Below are 26,907 nucleotides of genomic sequence, written 5' to 3' on the forward strand. Positions count from 1 at the left end.
CATATATACAGAGGCAAAGGTCTCTAGGATTGCTTCCTTTTTCCAACTGATATTCCACTTCAATGCACCAAAGATAACTGCATTTGAGTGTTAACTTCCAGCTCAAAGTTTCCAGCCTCTAATAATTCTAGTCACTTCAACATCCTAGCCTTTGAACATTTTCTTGATGTACAGGATACTTACATTGGCAGGGTGAAAAATCTTTACCTGTGGGCCATTCTGAAGTGCTAGATTTCCTGGTACCCTTTTTCCTGATCCTATACTGCTGAGAATAGTCTACCACTTCCCCTCGAGCTTTTCGTCCATCTGGGGAGGGAGTGAAGAATTTAGTAAGGCCATCTATAAGCCCTTTGGTTTTCTTGTTAAACTTCAAGGTGGTGCTGCCATCTCTGCAGAAGTCCAAGACATCTGCCTGCTCCAGGTATCCTCCTTCTGATGATGCTGACTGGCTGGAAAGAGCCATCTTACGCTTCCGACCCCGACCAGGGCCAGTTCGAACTTTGCTGAAAGGACCTTTTGATCTAAAGAACGAGAAGGGGAAAGATATTGTCAGAAGATTTGGTAAAGTGGTTTGTTTTGGGTTGCAGAGTGGACTACCATCTCTCCTACTTATTTATCAATCACACAGAAGCTAAATGTGAGCTGAAGAATTTAATAATAAAGGAGTAGTCAAGAGCCTGTGCACCCTAGAGGAGCCAGGATTCTAAACATCTCAGTAGAAGTACTGTACTATTTTTCTCCACACTGAGCATTATGTGCAATTAATCTGAGTATAAAATTTTCACCAAATTTAATACAACATTAAATTTTTAAATCAGTAGCCAGAATGAATACATTGCACAGAAGGTTTCAATTTATGCAGTCATTAAACATTTACACTTGCCATTTGTCAAAGTTTTCATACTGATAGGATAATGTCATAAGAACTACACAGAGTTAATGCATACAGGACACGCACATTAGCTAAGAACCTATACCACTGATGGTCATCTTAGCAGACAACAGTGTTGATCTCCAACCAGCTGCCATCTTTCAGGCTGGAAATTTTAAAACTATTGAGATAACTGAGTATTTAATACTTCTCAGAGGGATTGTCCTAGGCCAACTGCCGCTTCAGGAAGCTGACTGTTTTTAGCTACAATCTTTGCAGCTACAGAGGATAGAAATAGGCTGCTTTTTCCTAAAAAGACAAAATAAGCATCCGTGCACAATTCTGTGGATATATTTTGCAGGTGAAATGATGGAACAAAGGCAAAAAAATTGTGAATAAATCATGAAATAAAAATTAAAAGAGACAAAACAGCAATAGCAGATAGCTAGCTTTCCTTTTGCCCCTCTGAATTTTATCAGGAGTTACTCTAAGCAAAGGTATCACACAGACTGCAAATAATTAGGATGTTGAAGAGAGGCATTCCCTCTATGTTTTTATAAGCATTAAACTTCATAAGGTTTTTTTCCCAGAACATCCTGTGGTGCTATTGGTTAGAATCAAGTGGTAGTTCAACTTTTTTTTTTAAGCTGATTTGATGCCCAAAACAGAAGTTCTTGTGACATGCTCCTTCATTGTTTTGTCCCCTGCACAGTCAATAATGCTGCATCACAAGCAGCACTGCACAGCAATCTTAATTCAAGGAAATTGCTCTGACTGAACAGTTATCCAAAGAATTCCTGCCCACCCAAATCCAATTCCCTGATGACTGGCTGCCCCACAACAACCATGACAAGGCCACACGATCTGTCCCAGCACAATAGAGTGCTCCACAAATGCAGAAACATGTGGAATGCAAGCAGAAAGGGGCCAAATATTTTCTGGCAGCAGTATCAGATTAAATATATGTCAAACAGCCACCTCAGATGCTTTATTGTAGATTACTTAGTTTCTCTAAACACCAGAAAGGGTTCTTGAGAAAGGCACAGCAAAACGATTATGCTGGAAGAAGCACCCATCCAGCAAAACAGACTTCACACGAACAGCAAAATTCATCTATGACTATAAGGAATAGTTCAAAACTAAATAGTAAGTCATTACAAAGAGTCAAAAATCTAGGCAAAAAGAAGCACCAAGATTAATTCTAGTCTTTCACAGCACTCTTCAGAAATTCTGTATTAAAGAATAACAAAACGCTCTTCATTGTAAAATAAATCTTCTCACAGAGTAGACCAGACACTTCAAAAATACCCACTGCCCTATAGAATCTCACACCTTACTCCTCCTTATAGAGAGACTTACGTTGTATTTTGATTCTTTAACCTGTTTTTGGGACGTCCTATTGGGTTAGCATAGCGTCGTTTTATCTGTGCTGCCTTCTTGTGTAAAAGTTTTCTTCCTTTCTTCCGTGGCCGACATATTTGACATATCCACATACCTGTAAGACATAAGTCCCCATCACTGAATGCAAGGGACATCTATACAGGACAAGAAGGAGAATTACAGGCCCCAGGCCTTCTGACAGAAAGGGTAGGAACAGTACGAAAGGCCCCAATTATCACATACACATGTAAGAAAAATTATGTATATCTTCCAGCAATCTAAACTCAAGTCCAATTAATCCCCCCCCAATGTATTTCCCACAACCCAGGAAGTCTCTTTAATTCATAGCACATTATCAGAAAACCATAAAAAAGTAACACATTTAATTATGCCATATTCTGCTTATGACTACACTACTTCCAACTATCTTCTACAGGAAAATTTTCTTCTAACTGCCAAGGAAGAATCTTCGGTAGATAACCTGCTTTCTGATGGAAAAGAGAAGTTTGGTTGTACTCCAGGATTCTCTACTGTCCAAATGGATAAGACTTCAAAAACTTAGAAACCCATCTCTTTCTTTTGTACAAGGCTATTCATTCAAATGGAAGCTGATCATTTTAATCTGCAAGGATAACTTCTATTCCCTCAAACCTCAAAGATTTTTTTCAAAACCCTTCACAGACAGTAATGTACGGGAAGCAGGAGACAGTGTAAAACCCAGATGTGAAGCTCTGACCCTTCTCTAGTTTCTAATACCTGAAAAGCAATGCCGTAAAGAACAAGTTAAATGTAGCTAAAAGAGGACCAAATATGTGAAAGCACTTTCTGCCCACTGATCTCTTCAGTACCATCCTAAATTAGCCTTTTCATCACAAAGTCCTCACCTTTTGGCATCCTGGTAAGAGGTGGGTCACAGCACTCCATGTGAAAGCCACGGTCACATGAGTCACAAAACAGCATGTTATCCTGTTGAAGACAGATAAAGTTAATCTCTCTTTAGATGTGCATCAGCATCAAGCCCTCCTCCAATAACGTGTCACCAGCTCAGAGGACACGCACATAGTTTTCAACTACAGACATATCATGGTATTTCACAGGTCTCAGAAAGACTACCAGACTCAAACAAAAGCTGCAAATATTTGACTCTAGAATTATTTTATTTTGTAGTTTAACAGAACATCCACAAGACTGATATCTTCTTCATTCAGTCCATATTCCACTATACTTACAGCATTTTTGCCCTGATCTCGACAGGAACTGCATGTTTTGCACTCAATACACTGCCATCGCAAGGCTTTCACTCGAACTGTCAACTCTGGAGAGAACTTCAAACAGGACGGATGACCTACAGAAAAAGGAGAAAATTATACTAGTAAAACCATTCCACTGCTGTTAATGCTCACAGATAGCTCGCAGAGAGATTACTTCATCAATTATGTATTCCCATACAGAATTTTGGTTATCCAGATACTCCTATTTTTAGGTGCTTCTATTCTTATCTACTTATAACACAAAAACAATACCCTAGATAGCAAGTGGCAGGCCCACATACAAAAGAACACCAAGATAATTTTTCATAACTGAATTGAGCAACATGATAAAACTGGTCATCATTACCACATTTTCAAAGAAACTTCCAGGAGCCAAATGAACTACTTGTGTTAATTTAACTGGCTCTCCTCTGGAAGCATAAGATTCAGCTGAACTGACTGTATTATATGCCATAGATGCATATTCCTCATATGTATGGGTCAGGAGTAGTCACTATACTAGACTTCTCTCTCTCAAGCGGCAAGGTGGTTATTAGATGCATACTCCTCATATGTATGGGTCAGTAGCAGTCACTATACCAAGCTCTTCTGTCTCAAGTGGATGGGTTATTACTAGCAGCACTGTAAATGGTCACCTACCACTGTTGCCACAGTCAGCACAAGAGATGAGCTCTTCAGGCTTCTTCTCCCGATTTTGCTCTTTTGTACCAAGGCAGAAACTGCAGATTGGAATTGGTTCGGCAACCGGCTGCGAGGAAAACAGACAATAAAAACACTGAGTATATCAAGGGATCAAATAATAATACACAAAATCACACAGACATTTATATCACATGTAAACAGTATGTAATATACACTGTGTCTCACAGATTTCAGTTGGTTCTTACCACACAATACTGCACTAACTGTAATGTGAATAGAAGTTAGAACTCCAAAGACAGAAGACATAATCCCAGATACAAAGGAAAAGAAAATGGAATTCCAGGGCTAGCGGAAACTTGGAAAAACAAGCTGGGAAAGAGGGCTATAAATTAATACATAACCGAATGCAAAGTTAGAGAGAGTTGGTGCCTTAATTTGTCAACAAATGAATGAGCTATGAGGTGATGCAGCGGCGGAAAAAGGGCACAGATGACCCCAGAACACAGTAGTCTTAGAAATGCCCACGAGGTATCCAGAAAGCGGCAGTGCAATTGTCAAAAGCATTTGCAATACATTATCTGGAATAAAATGTAATATAGAACAAGTACAACAACTGTACAACTGTTAACATGGTTATGAAACACAAAAATAAAAGAGAATTCTCTTGTAAGAAATTATATGAGTATGCTATTTAGCACTCAAAAGCAGCAGACAAAAAGGTTTGCTCTCTGAAAAAGTTCAGGGGGGTTAAACATTATGCAGGGAAAAAGATGTATTTAAGATGAGGCACAACACTAGCAAAATAACAAATAGATATTAACTAGCCAACAATATTTTTTGGCCTGGAACAAGCAGGTTTTTAAGCCAAAGGACTGACTTTCTACTAACAGCCTCCTCAAAGAAGTAACAAGCGCAATAACTGATTGTTTTAAAGTGGCACTTGATCAACTAATGAGAGGGAAAGAATAGCCTTATCTCCAGTAACATTAAGAGCTGGATTTCACAATCTAGCAAATTCTTTCTAATCCAATTCTGCATTTTTCAGGACAAGTCTGTGATTTATAGTTTTCAGAGCAAAGAGGTAAGCAAAATTTAATTTAAAGATATAATAAAAATATGCTAAAATCACATTTAAAACACTGGAAATGTGAAAAATGTTAGATTATGGTAAGTTTTGAGACACATTCTTTGTATAGCTGTATCACGTTACAGTTAATGATTTTACACATACCTTTTTCAGAGTATATTATACAGCTACATATGCACATACTGTTAATTACTGTATGGAAGCATATGCCAGAAGAACTTCAAGGAATCTTTACTCTGGCTAAGCCAAAGCAAAATGCTATATCCAGAACAGTTTCTTGCAGAAATCAGGTTGGTTTATATAACAGTAATATAAAAACTGGAAGTTTCAAGCTACATCTACTTCAGCGTACAGATCCAGTATACTTACAGAGTGAGGTGTGTTCCTTAAAACATCCACTAGATGGAAACAATCAGAACACCTTCGGACATTCGCTATTTCAAAATTAAGCCACACAATGTGGAATGACTACTTGGGAGTCAAAGTCTAACATTCCTCATCCTGAACACAAGTATTTATCTTAGTTTTTGGGTAAATCCCAGACGATGCTGAAGTGTAAACTAATATGAAGTCACCTGCCCATCAAACTATTTCAATCTGAAACACATTCATAGGTTTAGTTAACTGAGGGATTCCAGTTTCTGCTCCTTTTGAGAAAGGGAGAAAACAAGACAACTGTAGATAGTTATGCCAAGCATACAAATCGTTAATATCCAAGCAGGAGGGGGAAACTAGCATCTTCACTTCCAGAGGAAGTATCCTTCCAGCCATAGTCACTATAGTAATGTTGGCTAAAATCAGCTATGTAGGGATCCCCCATCCTCTTTTAACACAGAGAGGGGACTGACTGTACATAAATTGTTCTCTTTTGGTTCATGACTGGACTCGAGGTGCCAGAGAGCTAGCTGCTTCCACTCAGTGTGAGGTTTACGGGGGGAAGAGGGGAAACTGTGTGTTAAGGGTCTGTCAGTGCTTTAATTTCTTTGGAATCAAGATCTCAGGAATTACTTTTACCCCCTACCTTCTGAGAAACATTCACTTGCCTTCTTACCTTCAATCTCTTCTTCCTGAGGAATACTTACTACCTCTTGGAACAAGTTATTAACAACTAACTTTCATCCTTCCCGTAAGAATAATAACTAGTTCTTTTTTTGCTATTTTATTCACATTTCAATACTACACAAAGTAGATAAACACCATTATTCCCATTTTCAGATAAGAAAATGCTCAGAGAAAATTCCTTGAGTAATGTCAACAAGCAGATCAGCATGAGAGCTAAAGAATGCAGTGATCCCTGTCTCGGCATCTGCTGGTCCTCTCTGAAAGAAATGCAATGATCTTGATCCACCACAAAGTTGCAGTAAAAAGGTTTAGAATCCAATTTGGCATGTTCATTCATCCCTTATATTTGGTCATATATTAGCTCAGTCAGTTAAAATAAAAATAAAAAAATAAATTAAACCCAAAAATTTACAAAACTCTTTAGCTTCTTTTAAATAAAGCAGATTGTAACTTCCACAATATTACAAGTGCGGTTTTGCCAGAAATGGACTCAGTGAACATAATTTCACATCCCAGAATCACTCTTTTTCCTCTCATTTCAGTCTGAGATTATGATAAAGTTTCATAGAGAATCTCAACTACATTGTAACAGTCTTTCAGACAGAAGGTAAGAAGGAACATTTATTCTTCCTAACAGTTAAACTTTAATGTGACTGAACATTCGACAGCATCAATTTCCCTGCATGTATTGCTAAATCTTACTTTCTGACACAAACAGTTTACTGATTTTTAACTCATAGTTAAGAGCTAATGTGACATTGAAGTTGCACTATCGAATCCTGAGGTTTACATCTGGTATTAAAAAAAAAAAAAAGCAATGAAGCAGAAGAAGGGTTAAGAACGGCAACCAAGCTATGACAAAAACATTTATATTACTCTACACACTTCTGTTAGCTTTGAAGTTACCAATTCAAAGCAGAAATAATTAAGTAAATGAACACTGCCAAAAATATAAAAAGAAACCATGATCCAAAACCCCAGCACTTCCTTGCTCTGAATATGGAATAATCTCAGTGATACTGTAATAGAACAGACCAAGCACAAAATGTTGTTTTTCCTAATACAAAAGCGACAATATACTTTCAGAACTGACATTTGCACCAAACTTCAATCTAAATTGCTTACGTATCTCAAGAAAACATTTATGGCTTTAGTTCAAAGGGCTGCAAAATGATGAGTTAATTCGGAGACTTGACATAAGCCCAAAATGCCTACTCTGCAAATCTGGATATATAGAATCGAACTGCTAAGTACTCAGAAATGCTGTCAACATATAGTTACAATTAAACAACCAGAAGAATTTCATTTTCCACTATGTATGTAATTGCAGTAGCACTTGGAGAGACTACTTATTCATGGACAAGGGCTGTACCCCAACATCACAAGACAAAAAACCCAGGCAAATCGTATTTGCGATCACACACTAAGAACTGATGTTTTTACCATCCCTTACAGATTACATCAAGAATGCATTTGGTCTAAGATCTGCAAGTGTAGTGAAATGGACTTAATTACCTGGTCACACCTTATTAACTGTATTACTGAATTGCAATACAACCACAGATAAGACATTCAAACTTTTGGCACCACTTAATTACCAAATGGTGTTTATGTATTCTTTAGGTTTCTCCCCCCCCCCCTTTTTTTTTTTTTTTTTTTTTAGAAATGAAGGAGAATAGCTTTACTACTTCTGAAGGAGTCATATGCTACAGCCCCTGACAAAGTGATGTAATTTCAAAAACTGAACCCCTCGCAAAGCATGAAGTATAAAAGGGGATTTCTTCTCTCTGGTCTACATCACAACAGACACCATGGAATGAGATAAATCCGATGAAAGAAGACAAGAAGACTGCAAGATTTTTGCCAGCAGTATTAGGTGTACATGAAAGATACAGTAAGAATTAACAAAGTATTATTGGGCAGCAAGTAAGAAAAATAAAGAGAACAGAACAACCTACAAGAAGGGGAAGGGACAAATGAATGGCAAAAGGCTCCTTGCAGGGAGCAGATGATAAAACTGTAAATGATGCAAAAAAGGAATAAATATTTCCTATTTTTGCTTTATATGTTTAAATATTCAGACAAATACTAGAAGAATATAAAATAGAAATGAGATTATTGAGACTATTATTAGGATTGTATGTCTAGCTCCAATATTCACATAAGAGCAGGATATAGAAATAACTTTCAAAGGACAGACAATAAAATTATTTAAGAATAGATGACCTACAGAAATTAATATACTCGGGAATGACTGAGAAATTATTTGGACTGAGAAATTATTCACACTAAATGTGAATATTTGGAAGAAATTGAAGAAATATAAACCTATTAACATATTAATATAGAGCAACCTTTCTGACAAAGCAATGGCAGATGAACCAATTCCTGACAGTTAAATAGGCACAGTCTTAAAATAAACTATTATTTTCTATATGCGAGTCAAGTAATAAAGATAAAATGAGAAAAGCCCATAGCCAGCAGATGTATAGATGATAAGAAGCTCTTCTAAATGTATTATGGGTAAAGAATCCTAAGCACAGCTTTTCTTACAAAACATCATAGAATTATTACTGAAAACATAAGAAGGGCAGAAATATTCCACAAATATTTGTTCTTTGGTTTGGGAAAAAGCTACTGAGGTAATCCTACCACATGATGCCAATGAGATGCCCTCCTTGGCAACCCTAAGTAGTTCCCATTTAAAAATCCCCCAAAGTTACAGTTCATATGCCAAGAGCTGATGTGCCAACTAACACTTCAAGCCTTTATGATGCTTACTAAAGATCTCTTTCTGTACGTCTTCCTAAGAAACAACAATTAACAGCTCAGATGCATTAAATACATCCTTTCTGCCAACAGCTTCTTACCTAGTGGGAAACCTTGTGGCATTGAACGCTGCAGTCCTGTGTACTTATTAAGCAAGAACAATAGGACAGTAAAAGGAATTAAAAAACTGACTGTTTAAATGTATTATAAAGAAATGTTGTGCATTTAAACCTATTGTATACTTAAAGCAATATTTACTACACTACATCAAAACTCACCTGTTGGCCCAAACTCTCATTTAAATTACGTATATGTTTGCCTCTACCATGAGTACTGTTTGATATAGTTTTAGATTACTTACACAGGCCCACACATTTAAATCTCCTACCAAGTACATGCAATTCAATCATACAAGAATGGACATTTCACAAGTGACAGCAGACATTTCTGGATACCAGTGATACTGTTACCCACTGAAGGTATTGATCCCTTTGACATCAACTGCATATTCACATCTTGCTGGTCCTGATGCTGTGGTTAGTTTTTGTAGAAATCATTTTAAAATATCAACTTGCTAAACTGCATGCAGAGCACATTGGAATAATTTTTGCAGAGCAGAGGAAGACTGATGGCAATTTCACTCCTTTTGGCACAGAAAAGCCAGCAGCAATGAACAGCGATATCATCCGCTATATGGTATAGGAACATATAAGTGACATGTCACTCAATGTAAGTTCTGGAAGCAATCTGATCAAAGGTCTGACAGACATCCAAGCTCAGAAGAGATTGTAGATGACTATGCCCCTCGAGTCACCACCTTTCTCCCGATGGCAAAAACCACTAACACCATCACACCCCAAAAAGAGCACCAAGCAAACATCAATTCAACAGGGCGGGATACATTATTAGCATCAGTGAATGTTGCTGGGACCTCCACACTGACTTGTTGACCTGAGAGACTACAATATTTTTTTCCCAGGAGGAAACCATACACTTTGACCCACTGTTTCTTTTTATCTGTCTCAAACCCATGACTTTTTCTTTTCTTTTTTTTTTTTTGTTTTATTTTTTTTTGGTTTTTTTTTTTTTTTTTGGGGTGCAATCCCCTGTAAGAAACTGCCATGGTTCGTGGAAATCAAAACCTAGGAGTTAAACTACTTACATAATCTAACATACTTTAAAGGAGTCTAGTATATTAATGAGGCAGTTTGCCTGGGGGGGGGGGGGAGACTACCATAGCAGGTTTATAAAAGTATCTTTTATAAATTTATCTTCATTCAATCAATGGATTGCTGTCAGAATGAAAAATTCCTGAGTTGCAGTCCTACATTTTTGTAAATATGTAAAACACCTGCTACTCTCCAACCCTTTTAGCTGAAGGTTTTACCACTGCATGCTAAAGAATGTGTCGACTTCCTGGTCCTTCAATTTGCTCCCTCACCTTCCATGAGGAAGGCTAGTACAGGAAGAGACACAGCAGAAAAAAAAAAATCCAAAACTTTAAGCAGAAGTCAAGTCCTTGTTTTTTGTTTTAAATAAGAAGTGCTCCACAAAGTTAACATTTTAGAATATACAGTCAGCAACATGGCAATCTCCGAGACGCTCCCTGACAAAAGTCTGTCAGAGCATGAATTATGTAATCTACTAACCAAGGGATTATATTTTCCTTTGGAGCAAGAGCTGACTCCAGGCAGCAGTACCCCAAAGTGTACTTGCCCTTTTTCCTGGCCAGCAAGGACACCTCCACTTTATCAACAATGATGACAACAATAATCTTCACTTGTCTTTGCTTTGATTTACTTGGCTGTAAAAAGGAAACAACATTGCCCTTTCTCAAATTCTGATATTAGAGTTCAATTTCAGCAGGGCAGTTACACTGAAACTGAATAACTCTGATGCTTTCATTCTCATTTCAGCTACTTTCATTCAGCTGTGTGTATGCACTACTACTGGATGTTAACTGGTATGAGTTAGGGAAGAATTGTTTTTCTTTTATCTGTTTGACTTGAAGGGAAAATTTGAAGCAATTGTGCAATCCAGGGCAACTGATCATTTTCCTGAAATGTTTTAGAATTTGATTATACTGTAACAACAATGTGGCACTAAAGAGCAGTGAGCATGAAAAAACAGGTACAACCAAGCAGGCTTGTGTCCGACGTATTTCATCAGACTGCCACCCTGCTTGACTAAGGATAAGCCTCAAAATCACTTTCCCAGTCCACACACTTTCACCTGCATGCTTTTCTTTTGCTCATGTTTACACTGCATTTGTATTTGCAAGTCACTTCATATCATTAAACTGCACTTAACTGTGCTTCTATTCACCTTGTATACACTTCTATCCAACTTCTCCTCCAAAATCCTCATGTAGCTGCAGCAAAGTATATGACATTAGCCAGAAGAAACCTAATTTGTAGGAAAAGATGACTTGCAAATAAAGTTCATTCAAGCAATCAAGTAACCAAACTTTAATAATACTCCCATGACTGCCACACAGTGTTGCACCAAGTCTTCTATGACTCTGTTCCACTAGTCATAGTGGAATATACTTTGTTCTTCCATTAAAAAAGCAGCACTACTACAGCCCCTGCAGACTTGTATACAAGTTACAGGGAATTTACTGTTTTAGCAGTTCACATCTGAATTGTTTCAGATTCAATGATAGCTTCACATGATTACCTATGCTTTCTAGCTATGTGACTAAGGTAGTTACAAAATGCTTATATGACCGTAATAGCTGCGAATTCCTACCTCTTATTTTTCTATAGGTTATTGACTAGCAAAGCTTAGCACAGAATTTCATTAGCTGTCTTACAATTTATTTTTTTCTTGAATATAAATACTTTTCTGCGAACAGGAGGAGCAGAAAGTATATACCATTTCACTGAAAAAAGCTTCCCCAAACACAGCTGGCCTCATCTAACAGTGGCTATCCTATATCATTTGTGAAAGCAACCTTGTGAAAGCAAAGCTGGAACATTCATGCAACTTTTCAGGGAAGAAGTAAACTATTTCATGTACCCTCCGCAGGAAGTTCACAAGCAATTTATTTAAACAAAGAGAACTTTATAGAACCTCTGTATAGTCAACAGTCTTATCTCTTCTAGCCAGTATCTGTGCACACCCTGTTCATCCCCACAGTCCTTCAAATTTGGATGTCCACATGGAAACACTGTCTAGCTTGGGAAGAACCAGACCAAAGACTATCCTTCGCAGTTTCAATGTTTCCTGTATTTACCACCTCTGACAAACTGCAAGCAAACACTTAACCACATTTAAAAAACAAATCAGCTACAGTTTGGGGGAATAAAGAATAACATTATACTAGAATTCAAAACATTTTAGAATAATGTATTAAATTGGAGTAACTTTGAATGTGGCTACTCCTCGAAAGCTTCTGTGGAGACTGTGTTATGCTACGTATGGAGAGATTTCACTGCTGCTGTGTTTGTGCAGCAAAGAACACCCTGGCAAGTGAAAAAGGCAAGCACACAACGAAAGATTCGTGGAAACAAGACTGGAAGCAGCCAGCTCAGTTTCATACTGCAAATTTTTGGCAGACATTCAACTCCTTCTGCTGTTTTTCTCGCAAGCACATCTATCTGTGTGATGTCACCAGATTCAGCGAGGGAGGGAGCCAGAACGAATTGGACTGACAGTGTCTTACAGCCTGCCAGCCTCTCAGCACATGTTGTTACTATACAAAGGATGTCTAGAAACCAAACGTGCTCTACAGATTCACAGACTGTACCCTCTCCTAAAGGCAGCTACGGAGAAGTGCCTATGGAAAAAGCAGGGGGGGGGGCGGAATTTAAAGCCTCCGTTTTGGCCAATCCATTTGCTTTGTAGTCTTCTTAATTTAGGAAAAGTGAGGTAGGAAACTCCTCAAAACTCACAGCCAACTCTGTAGCCCACACTGTCACAGTGGTCACTGTCAGTAACCTGCATGCACTTTACTTCCTGCAGACATTTTAATACCATCAGAGGCTCACTAGATATCAGGACTGCCTTTGCCCCATCATCACACATCTGCTTGTAGTAGTCACTGTGGTTGGAATCGAGTAGGTGTAAAATTAAAGCTAGTGTAAAAGAAACACATACGCTCACACCAACTTTTTTTTTTTTCCTTGCTTTGCTCTTTAAGGCATCCTGAATGTGAGCCCTCCAGAGAGAGAATCTACCACAACTAGTATTTACAGAACCATCCCCACTACAGTACACCTAATAGCTAGGAAGTTATCATCCAGGAGCACCAATAGATGGCTGCTGAGAAGTCATGCTAGGTAATTTTTTTTGTGTGTCCGTTTTCAAAAAAGTGAGAAACCATTACCCCTCACTTCAAATAGCCCATGCTGTTGCAAAGGTCTGCCTCAAATGCTGAAGCTACTGGAAAGAGTAGATGAACCAGAAAAGCCAGAGGGGAAGTACAACCTACACCACATGAATAAAATGATTTAAAACATGAGGAAACATGTTTCAGTGAGCAGGGCATCACAAAGCCTGGATTCCATGCCTTTTGGATCAGTCACTGCGGAAGAAAATTGCTTCTGTTCCATGCCTCAATAAAATCAGAACTAATGAATTTTATATTACCAAAGTAATTTTACAAATAATGGGGTTTTGTTGTATATAGGGAAAACAGCATAATTTGGGAAATACTATACAGTAATATCAACTTGTGGCAGCAATGGGTTCAGTTTTTTTAACCTAGTGAATGACTCGTCCTCCTTCTTCTATATGAGTTACCAAATCACCATTCTTAACATTCTCTCCAGACAGTATGGTGAAGAAAAAAATATGAAGCAACTGAGAGTAAAACCAGAAATTTCTTAAAATACTCTTTGTGCTCAAGAAAACAATGCTAAATATATTTTAATAGACACATGAAACACTATTACAATAACACATGTATGTATGTTTGCCTGTGTCAATGGGTATTTTGTCTCCAATTCACTTAGTTGAGTCTCACTTGAAAGAAGCATATTTATATGGCAGAATGATGGCCTAAAATTTGAGGCTACATTAAAACAAGTGTAAGGGAGAAAAGAGAAAACAGTATACAGAAGAAATGACAAGCATGAAACACATACCTGAGAGAAACATAAAAGGGTTATTTAAAAAGAAAAATCAAGGGACATTCAAAATAAGTGCTGCTGTTTGAGGAAGGACTGGTACAATGGAGAGAACATCTGAAATGCTGCTACAAGAGTAAAGTGAAGCGTGAAGGTTAATAGCTAAGATATTAGTGCAGTATATATGGGCTGAATTCTATGCAGTGGTTATGACATCTGGAAACCTACAAAAAAAAAAAAGCAATGTGCATACTACTTGGGGCTGACATGCAAACCGAAGAAATTGCCTTGCTATTAGACATGCACATGACAAGAACTTCACCTAATGTCAACTGGGAATACTCAGACAGTCAATCATTAAATAACCTTCCCAGAGCTAACAAGTAATCAGAGGATTAAAACAGTTCAAGATTTGTACGTCACAATCAGAATCACATGCCAAGACTTCCTGCCTGCAAACTGGAGGGAAAGGAGGCTCAAATTTCTTTATTTACAGTATAAAGAAACTCCCTTCATTTGACACTGATTCAGGAACCTGGCAGTTCAAGTTACTGAAGTTTTCTTTACCCAAAGCTATATCGTGTAAGCTCTCTCCTATACTTTGTCCCAGCTTCCTAATTTTCAGGAAAATAAAGGATGCTGTTTTAGGAGCAACAGATGATTGTATCACTCAATTTGAGATGAAATAATATTTCTAAGAAGTCACAGACTTCCACAGCTGCAAAAGCACAACACACCCCTCAAATCAACAGCAAACTAAAATCTTAACTCCTCTCTCCAGAAACAGTTTGCATTCCATGATACTTTGGTTTTCACAAAAAATAAGGAACTTCAGTATTGACTTTGATTTCTAAAAGTAACAAATTACTTTTGGGAAGAAACTTTTGTAAACACCGAAGTAATTTCTGTGCATATAGGTAATTATACCATCTTTAAATACTGTATGCTGCTTTACTTCAACATTAGCTGCTTCCCTAAAAGGAGGGAAAATACTTCAGTTAGAAAACAAACATGAATGAACAAAAAATATTTAACACAATGCAGGGGCCCACATAAACATGATAACAGAGAAGGCACAAAAGGAACTCTGAATGAGAATTTAGTGCACGTTAAAAATATCTGATACACGGCTATTTGTAGTTTACGCAGGATACCCACACAAGTGCAACTATGGGACCACAGCCTACTCATTTTTTGAAGCTCTACCACCTTGAACACGAGATTGGAGGGGAAAAAAAGAAAATAAACAACCTGCATATAATTCTTCACTATCAAAAGCCACTGCTCAGTATAACACTCTTGACAGTAAGATTTAACAAAGTGCCATGTTCTTGACCCACTGTCCTCATTCAGTGCTATTCTCCTTCCTTGCACTCCGTGCAGTCTGCACAAGCATAGATCATTCCCACGTGAGCAGCCTTATACAGCAAGTGTGGCAAAAACCCAAACAGGCACAGATAAAACCTTTTCCAAACAGGTCTGCTGCTGAGAGACTGCCCATACAAAGGTACCCTGAATTTGCAAAGCCAGATGAAGTCTGTGCTGGAGTAAGGCAGTCAGTTGTATTTTCACAGATGTATATTAAAAAAAAAAAAAAAAATGGTAGCAGCACAAAGCGAGTGCATCTACTTTTTCCTGAGATCGCTCTAAAGATTTTGCATGCATCTTAATGATTAGCAGCTTCTGAAGCTTAGTCATTGTAACGCTGAGCAGCAGAATTACTTTCTTTCCTTCCACACGCACCTTCAAGGAATTCACTATGAGTCCAGACAAGTTCAGAGATCCAGCACTCCAACCAAAACACCTCATGACTAAATATCCAGGATTGAGTCTCAAAGACTGAGGAGAAACCTAATGCCTGGGAGAGGCTGTATACTGTTGAAGAATTTTAAATTAAGTCAAACCTACACTCCCCCCCTCCCCCCAAGCTGTCTCCATCACCAGTTTTTCTGGACTTTACGATTAGATGGGACAGTTTAATGGAAATGGGGAGAAATGTGTAGAAATGGGAAATGGTGATTTTCTTTATACTTCAGAACACCTTTAATTTTGGCATAATTTCCATTTCACACATGGATAAATGGAGACAGAATGGTGACTCAACTTGCTGATAAAAATTAAAAGCAAAGATTCCACAAAAGGAAGAGCTCAATTCTCATATGTTTTACTAACGCTTGTGCAGGTATTTAGCTGTGTAGCAAGATCCATAATTTGTTCTATCCAATCTTCCAAAATACAGTGAACTGATAGAGATATTGATAATTAAAAGTTTTAGTAATTCATAGGTCTTCACAGAAACATGCTTGGAAGATTCAGTATTTTCAACCCAGAATTCATGGTTCATGCATGGATCCACAGACTGGTTAACTGGCCTTCAAAAGTAACTCAAAACAAGCAAATATATTCTCAATGGGATTTTGTTTGCTATGCAAGGGTCATTCTTTTTGGACACCCTTGTCTCTCCTTTGTTTTCAGTCTCACTACAAGTCCAGATTTACCACAACAGCAGTAACAATGGAAAGACTGCCAGATTCTTGGACAATGAAACAAGCAATGAGCTACAATTTCTCATCCAATGCCTGAAGCAGTAATAGTAGCTGTTCCAAGGAAAGGTTCACACAGTCAGAAAAAATTGGTGAGGACAGAAAAATTAAGTCAGATTTACACAACAAATAAAGGGAAAACCTAAATAGGTGGAATGAAGACTAACATGACTTATCACAACTCGCTAGGATAAATTTAGTTTGAAACACTTTAATGAGGCAAGCAGGAATAAAACATATCTACCCACCTACTCCACAGAGGACAGAGGCCAAAGGACTCAGCAGTCTGTCACACATAGGATTTGTTTACCAGATTTTCTGTTGATTGCATATTTGCACTTATTTTCAGAACATGGAACCTATCTTTCAACTAAAATGACATTACTTCATTTAATATTTATACCTTTTTAACTGTTTTTCCCACCACCACTATGACTTAAGATAAAATTTCTGGGAAACTAGGGGAAGGGCAGGGGCAGAATTATCTGCCCTCATTCTCTCTGCTGTTTCTTCCCTTGCTACGTAACAAAGCTAACACTGGAATCGAGCTGTTGTTTATTTAGCAATGTTCTCCATCATCCACCCTCCTCCCTGTCTGACTATACTTTAAAGCTCCGTAGTAAATAAGGTTCCTTTACTAACCAAACTTCAGAGATGTGTCATTCCATATCTGTCAACAATCTCCAGGACAGAAAGGACTAACAACAGGGATCCAGCCAACATATTGGACTAGTCTCCTCCTTTTTAACCAGCTATCCTATACTTGGCTTCTGCTGAAACTGTCAGAGAATGCCAATAAAAACACTTCCTCCACAGTAGTACCCCATTGATGTAGGTACTCATCACAACATCTGATGTCTTCTCACAGTCACAAGCTTTGCCTTTAAGTTACTATTACTCCAAATACTGCCAGAGCCCCTCTTGGTATCAGTCTGCACCCTTTCACCCTAAACGCACTGTCTCATAGCATCCATTCATAGCTGTCCATGACAGTAACATTTCTGACATGCTTACATTTGCTCTATTACTAAGAGCTACTTCACCTGATCACTAATCGAGTGAATCCAGTTCAAAGTAATTTTTTAGCACTTGAGTTTCCAGAGCTATACAGAGTACAGATGGAGGCCATCTGTTAATCAACCACGATTTTTTTTAGACAGAACTACAGCCTTCTCTTCCACAGAACCAGCTGGAAGAGAGTGAATCCTAATCCTCCTCCAGCTGGGAGCCAAAGCTTGAAGAGCACCCTTGGAGAGCAAGGGTGAGCTCTCAAAACGTAATTACAACGCTCTGGTTGCAGATCATTTATGTACTCCACCCTAAACAAACCAATCCACAAATAACTTCCTTACCAGTAGTGGGACAGTCCTTTGCTTTAAGACATGGAATTAACAGTTATTAACCTAAAACAGGCACAATACAGCAATAGCTATTGTATGCTTAAAGGCCTTGAAAACAACTATGATGCCCTCAAAGCGTATGAACTTTCTAAAAATATACAAGAAGTTTGGCTTCATGTGATAAACACGAGCACATGCTGGGATCTAGAACTATTATTTGCAAGAGGGAAGGCCTACAGGATGCTGCACTTTAACCCACAGTTAAAGTGATGGATAAGTACCAACAGATATAAATAGCAACACAAAACTAGGAAACAGACATGCCATACGGAACACATGTGAGACAGCAACACAGGGAATCTGCTTTAAATATTCCTCCTATTCTTCAGCCACAGAAGTTCCCCTCATTTTTTTCAGGGATCACTTTCAGAATTTTGTTTTTATACTCTCAGTTGTACTGCAGGACAATATTAAGGTATTTACTTAAAGGTTGCTACAACCATATGCAGTTTTAACTGACATAAAAGACAGTTTCAAGGAGAGTGCAAATGGAGATCAATTAATAGCATCTGTATTTTCCTTTTAATTGTGGAAGAAACAGTCCTACTATTGTCCTGAGATCAAATTTCAAATGCTCTGGAAACATCCAGCATCAATTATTTCAACTTCTCCTTCAGTTAGCTGATGTGTTAACATACTAATTTTTTTTTAATAACAACAATTTTACAAAAATTCTTACAGCCTTTTAACCTGTGTTCTGTAACAAGTGCCAGCAAAATAGAGCAAGCTGTCTTTATCTAGAGCTTCCAGCCTTAGGACCTGCATCTTACTATAGCTTAGTTCCTCACAACAATGTACCAGGAAAGAGCTCTTTGCTCTTAAACAGTACTAAAGATTACTGTATTGTAGTAGTCTTGTAGTAGTACAGTAATTCTTGCATTGTAGTAATACTATATTAACAGTATTTACTGTTAGGGTAAACAGTACTTGTTAATTGTAGTCATACTGAAAAAAAAATCATGCATAGACTACAGAAATGGTAAATTTAGTTCCTATTTGTTAAATACGTTACTGCTATTTTTGTTGACAGTGAATGGATAAACAGAACATGCAGGGTAGTGAAACAATACACTTCAGCATTCTGGGGATAACAGCTTTAGCATTTATCAAAAACTGCTGCATTAATAAGGTAACACAGTTTGCCTGGACTTTTATACAAGTACTACATTCTGATCTCCCATATCTCCATTGGTTTTTGACTAAAGCTAGTATTCAAGCTGTGGCAGGGTTCCTCCTTCTAACTTGACCATCATACTACACAATCTTAAAATCATGCTAAATGATTCCAAAGGAAGATACACCCTACAGTAAGTACTGCCATAATACACATTCATGATTTTCTGTAATCTAAAAACCATGAATGCATTTGTTTTGTAATGACTAAAAGACATGATAAAAATTTTCAGCATGTAGCCAATATACCATGACCTTTATTTGTTACATAGATGGTATTATCTTGTGCTCTCCATCTCATGAGTATTGTCTTGTTTCACACCGAATGCCAGCTTTCTAAAACAAGATGCTTTTCAGTTATGCTTTTGTACAGTGCCAACCCAATATGGCTTGAACTACTAGGTACCATAGCCCTACAACTAAAGACTACTGTACCAATAAGAACTGTTCAGGAAGACACCCAGGGCTTTCCGGACCAGCACAGGTTCAGTGAGCTCTTCTGTTTCAACAAAACGGGGGCGGGGAGGGAAGGCACAAAGTTACCTATTTCAAAGTTTCTGATCAAAAAAGACTCTTAAAGTACTGCAATCTGCAATCCTTTTCCCCAGCATTCTAAAGATGCAGCACACAACTGCATAAGAAGTTTCTCACAATTAAATATATAACATGCATTTGATAGCCACACATAAGCATCAGATAATTGTTATTTTTCAGGCTTCAAATGCACAAATAGAGTATTTCAAACTAAGTGCCTATAAAAGTGAGAAATCAGTCTGTCTTGTCTGGCAAATGCAATCCACCTTTTGTGCCAAAAAGTAAGCAAAGAAATAAAGGTATTCGTGAGAAATAAAGGTATACAGATAAAACAAAGGTATAGCACGTTGCATGGCCAGCTCAATAGCATGCAACCAAGGCCTCTGATGATGTGCCAGTTCACAACAGAGATGATTAAAGAGGCTCCCGCCCTGTGCTGCTCTCTGTCCTTTCATCGGTGATTCTCTCCCTCCATCAGCAGCTGAATTTCACAACACAGAACATAAACTTAAACCAACAATTTCATTTAATAGTAATAAACTGGGCTACAAACCACAGCAGTTGAGGAGCAAAACACCACTTGCTTTATCTTTGCAATGGCTGTGGTAACCTCTGGCAGAGATGCAAGGTGTCAGTATGAATAAGATTAACTTCCTAAATCATCTCTACAGCACCTGCCCCAATCATGAACAAAAAACCCAAAAACAAAAACCAAAACTAAAGACCCAATCAAGTGGTGGTGAAACACCCCAACAAATTTCATCAAGATACTCTCAAAGTTTTTCCTGCATACTTGTGTCAAGCCTTTCTATTCCCAAAGACATCTCAATAGCCAGTATATGTTAAAAACCAGTATCATTTATTCTGTTTAGCTTTTATAAAGATGACAAAAAAAAATCTGCCCTCAGCTATCTAAAGATACATGGCATTCATTTAAAGATAAGTGACGGTTTCTAAAGCAGCACTGAAGAACTTTTTTCTCCCACCTCAGAAAAAGCATTTTTTAAAATAATAATTAGTAGGAAGTTTCAAGAAATAAAACTGTTCCTCTGAATAAGTACTAGCATACAGTAATTTTTCCTCAAGAAAAAAATACTTTAAAAAGCAAAAATCCTGTTTCAGTCTGCAAGTATACTAATTATACGTGAAACAGAAGTGACAGTTATACTTTAAAGAAATCCTTAATGCATATTTAATCAGGGCTTTACTGTAGAAATTGCACTGTAACAGTGGGATTACTTATTTTAGAGTCTAGCTTGCACAGTATTGCTCATTCCCTACAGATGTCTCTGATAGACGGTGGACTCACCACCAAATGTTCTTTGCTCCACGCTTATCACCTCTTTGGCTGACCTAACGTGGGAGGCCTGACATCTAACACTTCCTCACTTCCAGCTATGTTGAAGGGATTGTGCTTGCCTGATACTTATCCAAGAGGCAGCAACTCAACCATCTTCTCTTTCATTACAATTTCAGTATGAACGCCCTTTACTTTTAGGTATTGCAACTATTTGCCACCCCACCCCCCCTTCTTTCTTTCCACAACAGGGGCAGGTATAGTGAATCTTACCAGTCTGTCACCTATCAGAGAAACAACACAAAAGTGAGTCCAGCATTTAGTGCAAAACGTCACAAGGAATGCAAAAATAGCTCTCAACTGCAATTCCCATTTTAGCTTCTAACTACAGGAAACTGAAAAGAAAGAAAAGGCCACTTCCCTAAAGCCTACACACGAGTGAAGGCACACATAGCGCTTAAAACCTGAATTTAAGACAACTCTTCTTTTGTCAGGCATTGTCACTAACAGATAAGCAAATTTCAGCACTGAGCTCTGCCCATCAGCAGGTTTTTTTTCTGTTTGCTTGTTTTCATCCAAGTAGTGTTTTTAGACCAGGGACTTCAAAACCATAATGTCAGCAGCATGTCATTGCTACCTGGTAAACCATGATAACTTGCCAGTTTTTTTGCCTGGAACGCTACAATGTGGTATTCACAGAACACTGAGATAAAAAATAAGATCTGAAAAAAAGCAAGTAATATTTACTAAAAAAAGCTTCTGTACTGCTGCTTTATGTTTATTTTGTTTAAAAAAATTAAGCCTCAACTTTCATAGACCTCCTGCAAGGTACTCAGTTTCATAATACACAGGAAAATATCCTGAATTGAATGTTCACTTCTAGGCATCTAAACAAAGTGACACTACTATCAAAGAGACAGGTAAGTACTTGCAGCTGAGTGGAAGCTACATTTGAACAAATGAAAGGAAGAAATACTACACCTTTAAGATTCATAAATTTGGATCGTATGATACATGGAGAGTTCTTAAATGGATGTTAAAGACCAAACAGTCCAAGGATAAAAGATAAACAGCAGCAAACAAGAGACAGGTCATTAGGATTTCTCAGGTTTGGGAGGTTGAGCTTTTGTTCATGTTGTTGCCAAGGCTCTTCTAAGAATCAAGAGAAACATTGTCACAATACTGCCAAAGAATCTGTACTGAATAATTCCATTAAAGAAAAAAAAACATCCTTTACCACTCTCAAGCACCCAGCAAGTCAAGGAAATTACTACCGCATAGTAAGCCTTTTGCACCTGCATAACTGGTCTAGATTTAACACAAAACAGTAGTGTGAAGGAAGATTATCACATAGTGTCTGCATTAAAAAAAAAAAAAAAAAAAAAAAAAAGGCAAAAACCAAACTGTCTTAAAAATCCTGTAGAATAGGAACTGATCTTTTGGCTTCCACTGACTTGCCAGTCAATTTATGCCAGCAGAATCTACATAGATGTTTTAATATCATATCTTCAAAATTACTTAAGAAACTAGTATGAAACTCAGCATGGGTTACACAGCACAGAGATGGTACATGCAGAGCAGAAATCTAGGATGTTAGTTTAAAACACACACACACAAAAAATCAGAATTTATTGTAGAAATCCCTTGCAAAATTTCTATTATAGCTACTGTGCATTCTAATGTTACTAACAATCCCTTTTGGTGCTCAAGCTGCTCAGACCTGAGCAGGTGGAAAGGAATCAGGGAGCATATCTAACAGCCCAAAACGCACATACATGGTGTGCATGTGTTTATATTTATGCACACATGCAAACACAAGAACTTGATACACATATTTTTCCAGGGGACAAAAAACAAACCCCAGAGCAAATTCAGTATTTATAGTAGCCTATATTATCACTCTCCACTCTGATATATCCCATTTTAAGAAAACCCCAGGGAGCACTTCATCTGAAAGAATATCAAGCTGGTCCTGAGTTTTGGCACATTACAAGAAGACTGAATAGGCTGCGAAACATACTGTGTTAATAATAATATGCACAGCTAATATTTTCCACTGTTACTACCACTCTCAATCCAGCTGCCTCATGTGCCAGACTTGTTTACATCCAGTTTTCATACCATTTTACAACTATACCAATTTCATTACAGATATAGTTGGAGAAGTACTTAGGAAACATTTGTAGACAGAACACTTGAAAAAAGGATAGAGGAAGCTGCTGGAATTTTCAGCATAGTAATACTTACCTCCTACGTTCCACCAGCCCACAACGGAACGCTCTGACTAGTTAAGTACTGCGTCCGCAGTAGAGCTCCCACAGTTAAATTAGAACTTCAGAGAAACTTTACTGGTGATAAAGCAGTTGTGCAATTTGGTTTTTTTAGGAAGAAGACTCCTACAGTAGTTTTAAGTCTTCAAATCCTAACAGATCATAAAGCAGCCCTCTCACCAGAGAGTGAAGCTGACTTGAAAAAACATGAGCAGCACACACTCAAAGAACTCATCCCCAAAGAGGATATTTACAACTACAAAAAAATTCCAACACTGCTGAAAAATGTATCTATTTTGGATAGAAAAAATAATTCTCACATTCTAGAAGTCCTGGAGACTAGTAGTGCAAAGATATGAATTACTGGCAAATTGGTCTTCAATAAACAAAGACAGACTTCCGTTTTACTCTGCTTCCACAGTATCACAAGGACAGGAAAGACACTGACTGGGTATGAATTTCACTCCAACAACTTCATCTTGGGGTTGGAGTGGAGGGTCAAAGACCTTAGGCATGCAGAAGGATGGAAGAAAGGAGGGGAAAAAAGCACAAGAGAAAACAATAGAAAAATACTATGGTGTGTATAATGAACTATATTTAAGAAGGGTGGGGGGAGGTACACGAAAGGGAATAGAAGTGCATGAGTGTTCATTCCAGTACTTCCATGCTCCCTACATCCCCTGATTTCACTCTTCTTTTCAACTGCTGTATCCTATATACCTTTTCTTCCTATTTCACAACAAAGCTGTTCTGGGACAAAAAGTTATTTTTTCATTGTGAACAAAGAAAGCCTCTACAACAGCATTAGGTGGCAATTGCTAATTAGCGCTTCACTATGTTATCTGTATTCAAATAAGAAGCCGAAATGGCGGTCAAATAAAAATGTGAAAATAAGAGATGATCTCAAGTTTGCTTTGCAAGTCCACCTCACCTTAAAGTGAGGAGGCTTACTTCCTATGTTTTGCTAACATAACTACAGCAAGCCTGTTATCATACATTCAAGTCCACTGTACAGAAGGGTTAAGAAGTAAATTCCCCTCAGTAGTTCATTTGCAGTTTTCAAGTCCAAAGTACAAATTATGATCTATTACGCTTCCTCTGATCATGCTTAGCAATTTGGACACAGTAGGATCCTAAATGCACACTAGTCACTTTGAACTTAAAGATGCAAGTTAAACAAATCATTGACCTCAAATTGCGACTCTGTATTGACGCATTTCATCAATCACCAGAAAATGCCCATGCAAACTGGGTCTTACCTTATCCTTTTCATGGGGAAGGAGACATACTGGAGGGAGACAGGAGAGAGACTCAAAACTCTCCTTCCCATCAGCGTTAGCGGTTGCTTTAGTGTTGAGTTGGTACAGAGGTCCATCTTTAAGGAGCCTACCATGGCCAACAGCACGTTTGACAGCTAATCGTAATTGCTGGTGAAAAATGGAGGCAGCGCTACCTCCAAATAATGCAGACACATCTTTCTGACCTTTCAGAAAGCGCTCGATGTTCTTCAAGGATGAGCCACTAGACTCAGCCAAGCCCTCAATTGCCCGTTTGATAAGTTTATTCCAGTCCACGTTTGGTTTACCATCCAACTTGCCATGGTTCCGAGGCTTCGGAAGTGCTATTCTCCCAGGATTATCAGGATCCTTGTAGGAGTTGAGACCCTTGTTGGAGACTTTTAAAATAGTTCCATCTTTAACACTCAACTCTAACTGTTCTAGAACAGTTTTGCGGTCCAAACCGTGCGAAGATGACACTGCATTGCATATCCTCTCCTCTGAAGGACGCTGTTTTTGCTTCTTTACCTTTTTGATTGCCTCCAAAATCCACTCTGTATACAGCGGGTTGGCGAGTTTTACCATGGTGAAGAATTCTGTATATCCATAGAGTCGTTATCCTTTATCCCGATGCTGAACAAGTTTCACACGATGAGAAAACAGATTCTCGAATGATGGGAACCAGCTAACCATAGCATACACGTTTTCTGTTCTGAATTACTCCTCCTTTCTCAAACATGATTTGTTTTCACACTGAAGAGAGGAAAGCAAAACAATTAGAAATTTCCTCATTCTTTCCAATAAATCCCGTAACAGCTTCAGAGAAAGTTTTTCCACAAAGGTAGAAAGACTTCAGCATATCTCACCTCAGCTTCTGGTCTGCACACTCACAATCAGAAGAACTGTAACATTAGGCCTGGAAGAAAACAAGAAGAGAGACATTTCCAAAGAACAATTAGGAAAAAAAAGAAGAAAAAAAAAATTAGCAGCCAACATTAATTCATTAAACACATAGCAGAGTTTTAATCCACTACGACAGTTCTGAAACACTGAAGTAATACTTAAGGTTTTATCTTCACTACTAATAAAAGCATGCTTTAACACTGAAATAACTCCATACAACCTAGAGAAAAAAGTGTGCCGTTTTTATTTCAATCCATAAGTCAGTACAAATTCTATACCGACTTTTATATCATTGCTGAGCACAACCTAAATTAATATTTGGGGGAGGAAAAAAAACCCACAACAAAGATCTTAAAAAAGCAGCAGCTCTTTTCATTTTTGCACATGGAAGACACTGCCTGAAACTTCAACAGAAAGCAGTAGGAACAGCCAAGAGTCTTGAGCAAGCAGCAAGAAACTTTCAGAGCTGTTCCAGGAGCATAATCATAGGTCTGATTCCCTCCTACTAAGAAAAGCTATGACAGTTGTTCCGTCAAGAAAAAAAGTGAAGAAATACAGCTGGAGATTGTAATTAAATGTTCCACTTTCAGAGACCATAGAAAAGAAGAATACAACGTTATAATCTTCAGTATAGATGAGGCACACTGAAAACACTTGAGGACAAAGTAACAGGTGACCATACACAATGAGGAAGGAATGCTTATGACACTGCTACCTAAAGATGCAGATGGAAGGGTATGAGGCTCTACTTCACAGCCCTTAGGTGCCTTTAAAAAAGGCTTTTTCTAAGTGTGATAACAGTACGTTGTGCTGAAGTTCTACTGCAAAAGTACACTAACCAAGAAGGATTTATAAACTGTTTATTACAAGGAATAACGATTTTCTGCAAGAGAAGTTTTAGTCACGAGCTAGTCGTCAACAGAGTTCTCCCATTCTGCTTTCTAGTAAGTACTGAAGAATTTATCAACACACAGAGCACATTTGCATACAGACATCAGACTCAACTGCACAGTTCCATACAGCCAGTATTGGAAAGATTCAGAACTACTGTTTAGACCAGAAAGGATGCAGTGCTTGCCTGCATCCCGCAAACAACAGATGCAAAGGGAAATATGGTCCCCGAGACCTGCCTGCCTGGCAAAGGGAAGCTGTGCTCCCGGGGTGCCCCAGCACACTAGGATTCCGGGCCCAAGGAGGACGCAGTGCTCCGTCCCTGCGCAGGACGTTACGTAACCGCCCGGCCAGGCTGGGGCGACACCGGGACGGTCCCACCGCCGGGTCGCTCACTCGCTCACTCTCTGCGTGACAAGCGGCCCCTGCACCTGCTACCGCCCGTCCCTATCCCTATCCCGGACA

At 38.3% G+C, this 26,907-nt stretch overlaps 1 protein-coding gene across 1 annotated transcript in view; it reads right to left on the bottom strand.

Annotated features, from left to right (window-relative positions):
• Positions 1-26,907, bottom strand: part of KAT6A (lysine acetyltransferase 6A) — a 52,353-nt gene that overhangs the window by 24,812 nt on the left and 634 nt on the right. The window contains exons 2-8 of the mRNA XM_075523543.1: positions 25,515-25,564; positions 24,631-25,401; positions 4,162-4,270; positions 3,481-3,596; positions 3,136-3,217; positions 2,231-2,366; positions 208-521 (exon numbers count right to left, since the gene is read on the bottom strand). Coding sequence (XP_075379658.1) covers positions 208-521; positions 2,231-2,366; positions 3,136-3,217; positions 3,481-3,596; positions 4,162-4,270; positions 24,631-25,233 — 1,360 coding nt within the window. The 5' untranslated portion in view covers positions 25,234-25,401; positions 25,515-25,564. The remainder of the gene's footprint in view (positions 1-207; positions 522-2,230; positions 2,367-3,135; positions 3,218-3,480; positions 3,597-4,161; positions 4,271-24,630; positions 25,402-25,514; positions 25,565-26,907) is intronic.

The sequence above is a fragment of the Mycteria americana genome, chromosome 23 (genome assembly GCF_035582795.1).
Source record: "Mycteria americana isolate JAX WOST 10 ecotype Jacksonville Zoo and Gardens chromosome 23, USCA_MyAme_1.0, whole genome shotgun sequence".
NCBI lineage: Eukaryota > Metazoa > Chordata > Aves > Ciconiiformes > Ciconiidae > Mycteria > Mycteria americana.